Source organism: Salvelinus fontinalis, chromosome 17, assembly GCF_029448725.1.
Source record: "Salvelinus fontinalis isolate EN_2023a chromosome 17, ASM2944872v1, whole genome shotgun sequence".
In the NCBI taxonomy this organism is placed as follows: Eukaryota; Metazoa; Chordata; class Actinopteri; order Salmoniformes; family Salmonidae; genus Salvelinus; species Salvelinus fontinalis.
Window position 1 is genome coordinate 4,496,944 of NC_074681.1, and position 12,500 is coordinate 4,509,443.

Below are 12,500 nucleotides of genomic sequence, written 5' to 3' on the forward strand. Positions count from 1 at the left end.
CTACCAACAGGACATTACAAACTGGAATCGTGGCTGAACGACGACACTATCAACATACAGCTGGCTGGTTATATGCTGTACCGGCAGGCTGTGACACTATCAACATACAGCTGGCTGGTTATATGCTGTACCGGCAGGCTGTGACACTATCAACATACAGCTGGCTGGTTATATGCTGTACCGGCAGGCTGTGACACTATCAACATACAGCTGGCTGGTTATATGCTGTACCGGCAGGCTGTGACACTATCAACATACAGCTGGCTGGTTATACGCTGAACCGGAAGGATAGAATAGCGGCGTCTGGTAAGACAAGGGACGGCGGACTAGTATTTTTGTAAACAACAGCTGGTGCACGATATCTAAGGAAGTCTCGAGCTATTGCTCGCCTGAGTTAGAGTATCTCATGATAAGCTGTAGACCACACTATCTACCTTGAGAGTTTTCATCTGTATTTTTCGTAGCTGTTTTACATACCACCACAGTCAGAGGCTGGCACTAAGACAGCATTGAATTCCGCCATAAGCAAACAAGAAAACGTTCACACAGAGGCGGCGCTCCAAGTAGCTGGACCACCTTTACTCCACACACAGAGACGCATACAAAGCTCTCCCTCGCCCTCGCCCTCCATCTGGCAAATCTGACTATAATTCTATCCTCCTGATTCCTGCTTACAAGCAAAAATTAAAGCAGGAAGCACCAGTGACTCGGTCTATAAAAAAGTGGTCAGATGAAGCAGATGCTAAGCTACAGGACTGTTTTTCTAGCACAGACTGGAATATGTTCCGGGATTTCTCCGATGGCATTGAGGAGTACACCACATCAGTCATTGGCTTCATCAATAAGTGCATTGATGACGTCGTCCCCACAGTGACCGTACGTACATAGCCCAATCAGAATCCATGGATTACAGGCAACATCCGCACTGAGCTAAAGGCTAGAGCTGCCGCTTTCAAGGAGCGGGACTCTAACCCGGAAGCTTATAAGAAATCCCGCTATGCCCTCCGACGACCCATCAAACAGGCAAAGCATCAATACAGGACTAAGATCGAATCGTACTACACCGGCTCTGACGCTCGTCGGATGTGGCAGGGCTTGCAAACCATTACAGACTACAAAGGGTAGCACAGCCGAGAGCTGCCCAGTGACACGAGCCTACCAGACGAGCTAAGCTACTTCTATGCTATCTTTGAGGCAAATAACCCTGAAACATGCATGAGAGCTCCAGTTTTTCCGGACGACTGTGTGATCACGCTCTCCACAGCTGATGTGAGTAAGAACTTTAAACAGGTCGACATTCACAAGGCCGCAGGACCAAGGCCGCAGGACCAGACGGATTACCAGGATGTGTACTGCGAGCATCCTCTAACCAACTGGCAAGTGTCTTCACTGACATTTTCAACCTCTCCCTGTCCGAGTCTGTAATACCAACATGTTTCAAATAGATCCCCATAATGCCTGTGCCCAAGAACACTAAGGTAACCTGCCTAAATGACTACCGACCCGTAGCACTCATGTCTGTAGCCATGAAGTGCTTTGAAGGGCTGGCCATGGCTCACATCAGCACCATCATCCCAGAAACCCTAGACCCATTCCAATTTGCATAACGCCCCAACAGATCCACAGATGATGCAATCTCTATTGCACTCAACACTGCCCTTTCCTACCTGGACAAAAGGAACACCTATGTGAGAATGCTATTCATTAACTACAACTCAGCATTCAACACCATAGTGCCCTCAAAGCTCATCAATAAGCCAAGGACCCTGTGACTAAACACCTCCCTCTGCAACTGGACCCTGGACTTCCTGACGGGCCTCCCCCTGGTGGTGAGGGTAGGTAACAACATATCCACCACGCTGATCCTCAACACAGGTGCCCCTCAAGGGTGCATGCTCAGTCCCCTCTTGTACAACCTGTTCACTCATGACTGCATGGCCAGGCACAACTCCCACACCATCATTAAGTTTGGCGATGACACAACAGTTGTAGGCCTGACCACCGATAACGACGAGACAGCCTATAGGGAGGAGGTCAGAGACCTGGCCATGTGGTGCCTGGACAACAACCTCTCCCTCAATGTGATCAAGACAACGTAGATGATTGTGGACTACAGGAAAAAGAGGACCGAGCACGCCCCCGTTCTCATCGATGGGGCTGCAGTGGAGCAGCTTGACAGCTTCAAGTTCCTTGGTGTCCACATCACCAACAAACTAGAATGGTCCAAACACACCAAGACAGTCGTGAAGAGGGCACGACAAAACCTATTCCCCCGCAGGAGACTGAAAAGATTTGGCATGGGTCCTCAGATTCTCAAAAAGTTCTACAGCTGCACCATCAAGAGCATCCTGACTGGTTGCATCACTGCCTGGTACGGCAACTGCTCAGCCTCCGACCGCAAAGCACTACAGAGGGTAGTGCGTACGGCCCAGTACATCACCGGGCCAAGCTTCCTGCCATCCAGGACCTCTATACCAGGTGGTGTAGAGGCCCTAAAAATGTTCAAAGACGCCAGCCACCCTAATCATAGACTGTTCTCTCTGCTACTGCATGGCAAGCTGTACCAGAGCGCCAAGTCTAGGTCCAAGAGGCTTCTACCCCCAAGCCATAAGACTCCCGAACACCTAATCAAATGGCTACCCAGACTATTTGCATTCCCCCCATCCCCCTCTTTTACACCGCTGCTACTCTCTGTGTTATCAACTATGCATAGTAACTTTAATAACTCTACCTAGATGTACATATTACCTCAACTAACCGGTGACTCTGTACCGGTACCCCCCTGTATATAATCTCGCTATTGTTATTTTACTGCTGCTCTTTAATTACTTGTTACTTTTATTTCTTATTCTTATCTGTATTTTTGTTTACTGCATTGTTGGTTAGGGACTCGTAAGTAAGCATTTCACTGTAAGGTATGGGTCCTGTTGTATTCGGCGCATGTGACTAATAAAATTGAATTTGATTGAACCCTACTCCAAAATGCCCTTTGACGAGAGGTCATGGTCACATGCAACGTCTACAACCCTCCATAGTAGAGTCTACTTGCTCCTGCAGTGTTGATGTAGGCTCTACACACTACTTTTCATATTTACAGGACCTCCAGTGCAGTTGTGTTCCTGTCTGGCTCAGTTTGTAGAGCATGGCGCTTGTGATGCCAGGATTGTCGGTTCAATTCCCGGGCCTACCCATGTGTAAAATGTTTGCACGCATGACTGTAAGTCGCTTCTGTTGAATGGTATTTATTATATAATTAGGGTCTGAATGTGTTTGTTTGTGTGGGTACACTGTGTATGTGCGTAGACAGATCATTTACCTGTGAAACTGTAAACTCCATTCAGCCGTATGGTAACTGAGGAGGGAGGGAGGGAGTCAAAGGAGGGAGGAGTAACGCTGGCAGGAGGTGGGGAAAAAGAGGAGGAAGAAGAGGGGGAGAAGGAGTCAGAGGAGGGATGGGGTTCGGGAGACATGGAAAGGTCAGAGAAGAGAGAGTTGGAAAGAGAGGAGGATAGAACTTTGACAGGAGGAGGAGAGGTAGAGAGGGACGAAGAAGAAGAAGAAGAAGAAGGGGCGAAGGTGAGATCAGACGGGTAAGGGACAGAGAAGGAGAAAATAGTGGGAGGAGAGCTGGCAGGTAGGTACCCGGAGGCAGACGAGCCAGACCCCGACGTTGTTGACATAAGAGTGGGGAAAGAATCAGGAGAGAGGGAGAGAGAGGGGGAGTTAGAGGTTGGAGAAGAGGAGGGTAGATTGAAAGAGGTAGGGAAGAGGTTGTTTGAATCATCTGTCAGGTCTTGGATAAAGGAGAAGACATGAAGGAATATGGGGTAGAAAGCCCAGACAGCGGCACAGCGGCGTACAGGATGTGTAGCATGAGGTGGATGGTGTTGGTGATGAAGAGAAATAAACAGAAAAGAAAGGTGAAGAAAATCAGAAAAGAAAGGTGAAAGTAAAAGTTGTAGTAAAAAAACACACAACAACAGAAATAAACAATGATTAAGCAGACAGAAGAAATATATATGCCCTGATCCTGCCCTGGACAAGCTGCTTCTCAACCACCTCTCTCTCTCCCTCTCCCTCTCTCACTCTCACTCTCTCTCTTTCTCTCCCTCTCTCTCTCTCCCTCTCTCTCTTGTCAGTACCTTGCACCAGCAGTGTGTACTCTCCCTGCATCTTCCCGATTCCGTTGTCAGCCTGACAGAGGTACACCCCGTTGTCTGATTTGTTGAGCATCTCAAAGAGCAGGAAACTACCGTCCACCTTGGCCAGCAGAGGGAGTTCTCCATCCTTCTTCTGCCACACGTACGAGGTGGGCCTGAGAGAGAGAGAGAGACACACATACACAGACACACAAAAATAGAAAAAGAACAAGAGGATGAAGAGAAAAGATATTTGATTTTAAAATAGAAAGTGTGTAACATGCAGTACATGCTGCATAACTAAAAGAAGTAGTATGATACAGGAATTAATTATGTTACTGTAATATGAAGCATATAGCTGTATAACTGGATTTGTTAATGTGATAAATACATTTTAGGGACATATGAATATTATATGAGTTCATCTTTCTGTCATTACTGTATGTATTTACTGTATTTACTGTATGTATTTACTGTATGTTTTTACTGTATTTACTGTATGTATTTATTGTATTTACTGTATGTATTTACTGTATTTACTGTATGTATTTACTGTATGTATTTACTGTATGTTTTTACTGTATGTTTTTACTGTATTTACTGTATGTATTTACTGTATGTATTTATTGTATGTATTTACTGTATGTATTTACTGTATGTATTTATTGTATGTATTTACTGTATGTATTTATTGTATGTATTTACTGTATGTTTTTACTGTATGTTTTTACTGTATTTACTGTATGTATTTATTGTATGTATTTACTGTATGTATTTACTGTATGTATTTACTGTATGTATTTACTGTATGTATTTATTGTATGTATTTACTGTATGTATTTATTGTATGTATTTACTGTATGTATTTACTGTATGTATTTATTGTATGTATTTACTGTATGTTTTTACTGTATGTTTTTACTGTATGTATGTACTGTATGTATTTATTGTATTTACTGTATATATTTACTGTATGTTTTTACTGTATGTATTTACTGTATGTTTTTACTGTATGTATTTACTGTATGTATTTACTGTATGTATTTACTGTATGTTTTTACTGTATGTATTTACTGTATGTTTTTACTGTATTTACTGTATGTTTTTACTGTATGTATTTATTGTATTTACTGTATATATTTACTGTATGTTTTTACTGTATGTATTTACTGTATGTTTTTACTGTATGTATTTACTGTATGTATTTACTGTATGTATTTACTGTATGTTTTTACTGTATGTATTTACTGTATGTTTTTACTGTATTTACTGTATGTTTTTACTGTATGTATTTACTGTATGTAATTACTGTATGTATTTATTGTATTTACTGTATATATTTACTGTATTTACTGTATGTAATTACTGTATGTATTTACTGTATGTTTTTACTGTATGTATTTACTGTATGTATTTACTGTATGTAATTACTGTATGTACTTACTGTATGTATTTATTGTATGTATTTACTGTATGTATTTACTGTATGTATTTACTGTATGTATTTACTGTATGTATTTACTGTATGTAATTACTGTATGTATGTACTGTATGTACACCACCGTTCCAAAGTTTGGGGTCACTTAGAAATGTCCTTGTTTTCCATGAAAACAAAAATGAAATGAGATGCAAAATGAATAGGAAATATAGTCAAGACGTTGACGAGGTTATAAATAATGTTTAATTGAAATAATAATTTTGTCCTTCAAACTTTCCTTTCGTCAAAGAATCCTCCATTTGCAGCAATTACAGCCTTGCGGACCTTTGGCATTGTAGTTGTCAATTGGTTGAGGGAATCTGAAGAGATTTCACCCCATGCTTCCTGAAGCACCTCCCACAAGTTGGATTGGCTTGATGGGCACTTCTTACGTACCATACGGTCAAGCTGCTCCCACAACAGCTCAATAGGGTTGAGATCCGGTGACTGTGCTGGCCACTCCGTTATAGACAGAATACCAGCTGACCTCTTCCCTAAATAGTTCATGCATAGTTTGGAGCTGTGCTTTGGGTCATTGTCCTGTTGTAGGAGGAAATTAGATCAAATTAAGCGCCGTCCACAGGGTATGGCATGGCGTTGCAAAATGGAGTGATAGCCTTCCTTCTTCAAGATCCCTTTTACCCTGTACAAATCTCCCACTTTACCACCACCAAAGCACCCTCACATTGCCTCCACCATGCTTGACAGATGGCTTCAAGCACTCCTCCAGCATCTTTTCATTTCTTCTGCGTCTCACGAATGTTCTTCTTTGTGATCCGAACACCTCAAACTTAGATTCCAAAACACTTTTTTCCAATTTTCCTCTGTCCAGTGTCTGTGTTCTTTTGCCCATCTTAATCTCTTATTTTTATTGGCCAGTCTGAGATATGGCTTTTTCTTTGCAACTCTGCCTAGAAGGCCAGCATCTCGGAGTCGCCACTTCACTGTTGACGTTGAGACTGGTGTTTTGAAGGGTACTATTTAATTAAGCTGCCAGTTGAGGACTTGTGAGGCGTCTGTTTCTCAAACTAAACACTATAATGTACTTGTTCTCTTGCTCAGTTGTGCACCGGGGCCTCCCACTCCTCTTTCTATTCTGGTTAGAGCCAGTTTGCTCTGTTCTGTGAATGAAGTAGTACACAGCGTTGTACGAGATCTTCAGTTTCTTCACATTTTCTCACATGGAATAGCCTTCATTTCTCAGAACAAGAATAGACTGACGAGTTTCAGAAGAAAGTTATTTGTTTCTGGACATTTTGAGCCTGTAATCGAACACACAAATGCTGATGCTCCAGATACTCATCTAGTCTAAAGGCCAGTTTTATTGCTTCTTTAATCAGCACAACAGTTTTCAGCTGTGCTAACATAATTGCAAAAGGGTTTTCTAATGATCAATTAGCCTTTTAAAATCATAAACTTGGATTAGCTAACACAGCGTGCCATTAGAACACAGGAGTGATGGTTGCTGATAATGGGCCTCTGTACACCTGTGTAGATATTCCATTAAAAAGCAGACGTTTTCAGCTACAATAGTCATTTACAACATTAACAATGTCTACACTGTATTTCTTATCAAATTTATGTTTTTTTAATGGACAGAAAATGTGCTTTTCTTTCAAAAACAAGAACATTTCTAAGTTACCCCAAACTTTTGAACGGTAGTGTATATGTTAGCATGTCTGTCCTTGTACATTACATAGAGGGAATGGTTCATGCTCGTATATGGATGGATTGAGTTCCAACTGTGCAATAAAGTTCTATGGCTCCAGCATGTAATGCTATCATCTGGGCATAACTGTGTTACAGAATGAACTGAGGCGCATAACTGTGTTACAGAATGGACTGAGGTGTATAACTGTGTTACAGAATGGACTGAGGTGTATAACTGTGTTACAGAATGGACTGAGGTGTATAACTGTGTTACAGAATGGACTGAGGTGTATAACTGTTACAGAATGGACTGAGGTGTATAACTGTGTTACAGAATGGACTGAGGTGTATAACTGTGTTACAGAATGGACTGAGGTGTATAACTGTGTTACAGAATGGACTGAGGTGTATAACTGTGTTACAGAATGGACTGAGGTGTATAACTGTGTTACAGAATGGACTGAGGTGTATAACTGTGTTACAGAATGGACTGAGGTGTATAACTGACTACGAATACTGAAGTGGTATACAATTGCCAGCACTCCAGGGTCTGCTTATCAAATAGATAGGAACGGAATGGACCGGAATGTTGTGGAATGGAATAGAATGTTGTGGGATGGAATGTTATGGAATAGAATGGAATGTTTTGTAATGGAATATTTTTTTTTTTTTTTTTAACCTTTATTTAACTAGGAAGCCAGTTGAGAACAAATTTGAATTTACAATAACGGCCTACCAAAAGGCAAAAGGCCTCCTGCGGGATAAAAATAAAATTAAATAAATAAAAATAGGACAAAACACACATCACAACAAGAGAGACAACACAATACTACATAAAGAGAGACCTAAGACAACAGCATAGCATGGCAGCAACACATGAAAATACAGCATGGTAGCAACATAACAACAGCATGGTAGCAACACAACATGGCACATAACGTGGTACAAACATTATTGGGCACAGACAACAGTAGAAAGTGCAAGAAGGCAGAGACAACAATACATCACGCAAAGCAGCCACAACTGTCAGTAAGAGTGTCCATGACTGAGTCTTTGAATGAAGCGATGGAGATAAATCGGTCCTGTTTGAGTGTTTTTGCAGTTCGTTCCAGTCGGTCGCTGCAATGAACTGAAAAGAAGAGCGACCCAGGGATGTGTGTGCTTTGGGGACCTTTAACAGAATGTGACTCGCAAAACGGGTGTTGCATGTGGAGGATGAGGGCTGCAGTAGATATCTCAGATAGGGGGAAGTGAGGCCAATGCAGTGGAATGAAATGGATTGTTATGGAATAGAATGTTATGTAGTGGAATAGAATGTTGTGTAGTGGAATGGAATGGAATGTTGTGGAATAGAATGGAATGTTATGTAGTGGAATGGAATGTTATGTAGTGGAATAGAATGGAATGGAATGTTATGTAGTGGAATGGAATGTTGTGGAATAGAATGGAATGTTATGGAATAGAATGGAATGTTATGGAATAGAATGGAATGTTGTGGAATAGAATGGAATGTTGTGGAATAGAATGGAATGTTATGGAATGGAATGTTGTGGAATAGAATGGAATGGAATGTTATGTAGTGGAATGGAATGTTGTGGAATAGAATGGAATGTTATGGAATAGAATGGAATGTTGTGGAATAGAATGGAATGTTGTGGAATAGAATGGAATGGAATGGAGTGTTATGTAGTGGAATAGAATGGAATGTTATGGAATAGAATGGAATGTTGTGGAATAGAATGGAATGTTGTGGAATAGAATGGAATGTTATGGAATAGAATGGAATGTTATGTAGTGGAATGGAATGGAATGTTATGGAATAGAATGTAGTGTAATGGCATGGAATACGAAAGTCCTCCAGTACAGGGTGCACATTCCATTCTATTTGATTAGTGCCTCTTGAAACAGCTCTTGTTCATCTCGTCAAGACATTCTCAGAACTTGCTGAGACATGACGGTGCGCACCAGAAACAAGCCCTGAAGCCTAATTGTATTATGCAGTTAAACGTGAAAGTTATCATTGTGAAAGAGAGACATTGGGTCAGATTCTGAACAGCAGAGATGTTGCCATGGTGGCAGTGTTTGACTGACAGCTGAGAACCAGCCTGCATCTGACGGGTCACTAGTCATTCAGCCTAAGGAGCTGTGCATATTCTCTCTCTCTCTCTCTCTCTCTCTCTCTCTCTCTCTCTCTCTCTCTCTCTCTCTCTCTCTCTCTCTCTCTCTCTCTCTCTGTCTCTCTCTCTCAATCATCACACTTCTCTTCCTCTCTCTCCCCCCTGTTCTCTTTATGGTAGAAAAGACGATGAGGAGGGAGGAGAAGAGGATGAGGAGGCAGGAGAAGAAGATGAGGAGAGTGGAGAAGAGGATGAGGAGGGAGGGAGAAAATGATGAGGAGGGAGGAGATGAGGAGGGAGGGAGAACAGGATGAGGAGGGAGGAGAAGAGGATGAGGAGGGTGGAGAAGAGGATGAGGAGGGTAGAGAAGTGGATGAGGAGGAGGAGAAGAGGATGAGGAGGGAGGAGAGTTAAAAGGTTCAAAGCAAGACAGAGGAGATTATAATTATGAATTATTATAATTATTGGAGAGGACAAGGAGAACAAGGGAGAGTTTAGCCTTGACAGACAAGAGTCTGAGTTAGATTGGAGTGAGTGACATGGTGAGAGAGATAGTCAGTGACATGGTGAGAGAGATAGTCAGTGACATGGTGAGAGAGATAGTCAGTGACATGGTGAGAGAGATAGTCAGTGACATGGTGAGAGAGAGTCAGTGACATGGTGATAGAGATAGTCAGTGACATGGTGAGAAATAGTCAGTGACATGGTGAGAGAGGTAGTCAGTGACATGGTGAGAGAGATAATCAATGACATGGTGAGAGAGATAGTCAGTGACATGGTGAGAAAGATAGTCAGTGACATGGTGAGAGAGATAGTCAGTGACGTGGTGAGAGAGATATTCAGTGACATGGTGAGAGAGATAGTCAGTGACATGGTGAGAGAGATAGTAAGTGACATGGTGAGAGAGATAGTCAGTGAAGGGGTGAGAGAGATGGTCAGTGACATGGTGAAAGAGATAGTCAGTGACATGGTGAGAGAGATAGTCAGTGACATGGTGAGAGAGGTAGTCAGTGACATGGTGAGAGAGATAGTCAGTGACATGGTGAGAGAGATAGTCAGTGACATGGTGAGAAAGATAGTCAGTGACATGGTGAGAGATAGTCAGTGACATGGTGAGAGAGATAGTCAGTGAAGGGGTGAGAGAGATAGTCAGTGACATGGTGAGAGAGGTAGTCAGTGACATGGTGAGAGAGATAGTCAGTGACATGGTGAGAGAGATAGTCAGTGACATGGTGAGAGAGATATTCAGTGAAATGGTGAGAGAGATAGTCAGTGAAGGGGTGAGAGAGATAGTCAGTGACATGGTGAGAGAGATGGTCAGTGACATGGTGAAAGAGATAGTCAGTGACATGGTGAGAGAGGTAGTCAGTGACATGGTGAGAGAGATAGTCAGTGACATGGTGAGAGAGATAGCCAGTGACATGGTGAGAGAGATAGTCAGTGACATGGTGAGAGAGGTAGTCAGTGACATGTTGAGAGAGATAGTCAGTGACATGGTGAGAGAGATAGTCAGTGACATGGTGAGAGAGATAGTCAGTGACATGGTGAGAGAGATAGTCAGTGACATGGTGAGAGAAATAGTCAGTGACATGGTGAAAGAGATAGTCAGTGACATGGTGAGAGAAATAGTCAGTGACATGGTGAAAGAGATAGTCAGTGACATGGTGAGAGAGATAGTCAGTGACATGGTGAGAGAGATAGTCAGTGACATGGTGAGAGAGGTAGTCAGTGACATGGTGAGAGAGATAATCAGTGACATGGTGAGAGAGATAGTCAGTGACATGGTGAGAGAGATAGTCAGTGGCATGGTGAGAGAAATAGTCAGTGACATGGTGAGAGAGATAGCCAGTGACATGGTGAGAGAAATAGTCAGTGACATGGTGAGAGAGATAGTCAGTGACATGGTGATAGAGATAGTCAGTGACATGGTGAGAAAGATAGTCAGTGACATGGTGAGAGATAGTCAGTGACATGGTGAGAGAGATAGTCAGTGACATGGTGATAGAGATAGTCAGTGACATGGTGAGAAAGATAGTCAGTGACATGGTGAGAGAAATAGTCAGTGACATGGTGAGAGAGATAGTCAGTGAAGGGGTGAGAGAGATAGTCAGTGACATGGTGAGAGAGATAGTCAGTGACATGGTGAGAGAGATAGTCAGTGACATGGTGAGAGAGATAGTCAGTGACATGTTGAGAGAGAGTCAGTGATGGGGTGAGAGAGATAGTCAGTGAGACAGAGGGTGAGAAGGGGGAGAGGGGAGACAGAGTGGGAGCGGGGGGACACCGAGGGTGAGAAGGGGGAGACAGAGTGGGAGAGGAGGGAGACAGAGGGTGAGAAGGGGGAGACAGAGGGTGAGATGGGGGAGACCGAGGGTGAAAAGGGTGAGACCGAGGGTGAAAAGGGGAGACAGAGTGAAAGAGGGGGGAGACCAAGGGTGAGAAGGGAGAGACAGAGTGGGAGAGGAGGGAGACAGGAGGACGAGAGGAGAGGAGACAGACGGTGAGAAGGGGGAGACCGAGGGTGAGAAGGGGGAGACAGAATGGGAGTGGGGGGAGACAGAGTGGGAGAAGAGGAGAGGAGACAGAGGGGAAGAGACGGGAGACAGAGTAGGAGAGAGGGGAGACAGGGGGGAGACAGAGGGGGAGACGAGGGGAGAGAGGGCAGACAGAGTGGGAGAGAAGAGCAGATCTAGTAGTGTTGTTCATGAGTGTGTGTGTGTGTGTGTGTGTGTGTGTGTGTGTGTGTGTGTGTGTGTGTGTGTGTGTGTGTGTGTGTGTGTGTGTGTGTGTGTGTGTGTGTGTGTGTGTGTGTGTGTGTGTGTGTGTGTGTTTCTTACTTCGGGTTTCCATTGCCTATGCATTGTATAATGAACTTCTCTCCCTCTCTGGGCAGATCATTCTGAGGCTGGATAGTGACGTCTGGGGTGACTAGAGAAAAGACCCAACATACAGTAACATTACATACACTGGAGAAGATACACACACACTCACACTGCTACACACAGGTATGAGCAAATTAACATAATAGCCTAACTCAGCTTCTGCCTCTGCATTGCTTGCTCTCCGGGGTTTTAGGCTGCGTATCGACTGCAGATGTAGAAAGTTCATTCTATAATG

At 43.2% G+C, this 12,500-nt stretch overlaps 1 protein-coding gene across 2 annotated transcripts in view; it reads right to left on the reverse strand.

The window, feature by feature from the left end:
• The window catches only part of LOC129813610 (cell adhesion molecule 3-like), a 104,797-nt gene that overhangs the window by 12,648 nt on the left and 79,649 nt on the right, over positions 1-12,500 (reverse strand). For both annotated transcript variants that reach the window (XM_055865950.1, XM_055865948.1), the window contains exons 7-8: positions 12,221-12,311; positions 4,143-4,315 (exon numbers count right to left, since the gene is read on the reverse strand). In XM_055865950.1, coding sequence (XP_055721925.1) covers positions 4,143-4,315; positions 12,221-12,311 — 264 coding nt within the window. The remainder of the gene's footprint in view (positions 1-4,142; positions 4,316-12,220; positions 12,312-12,500) is intronic.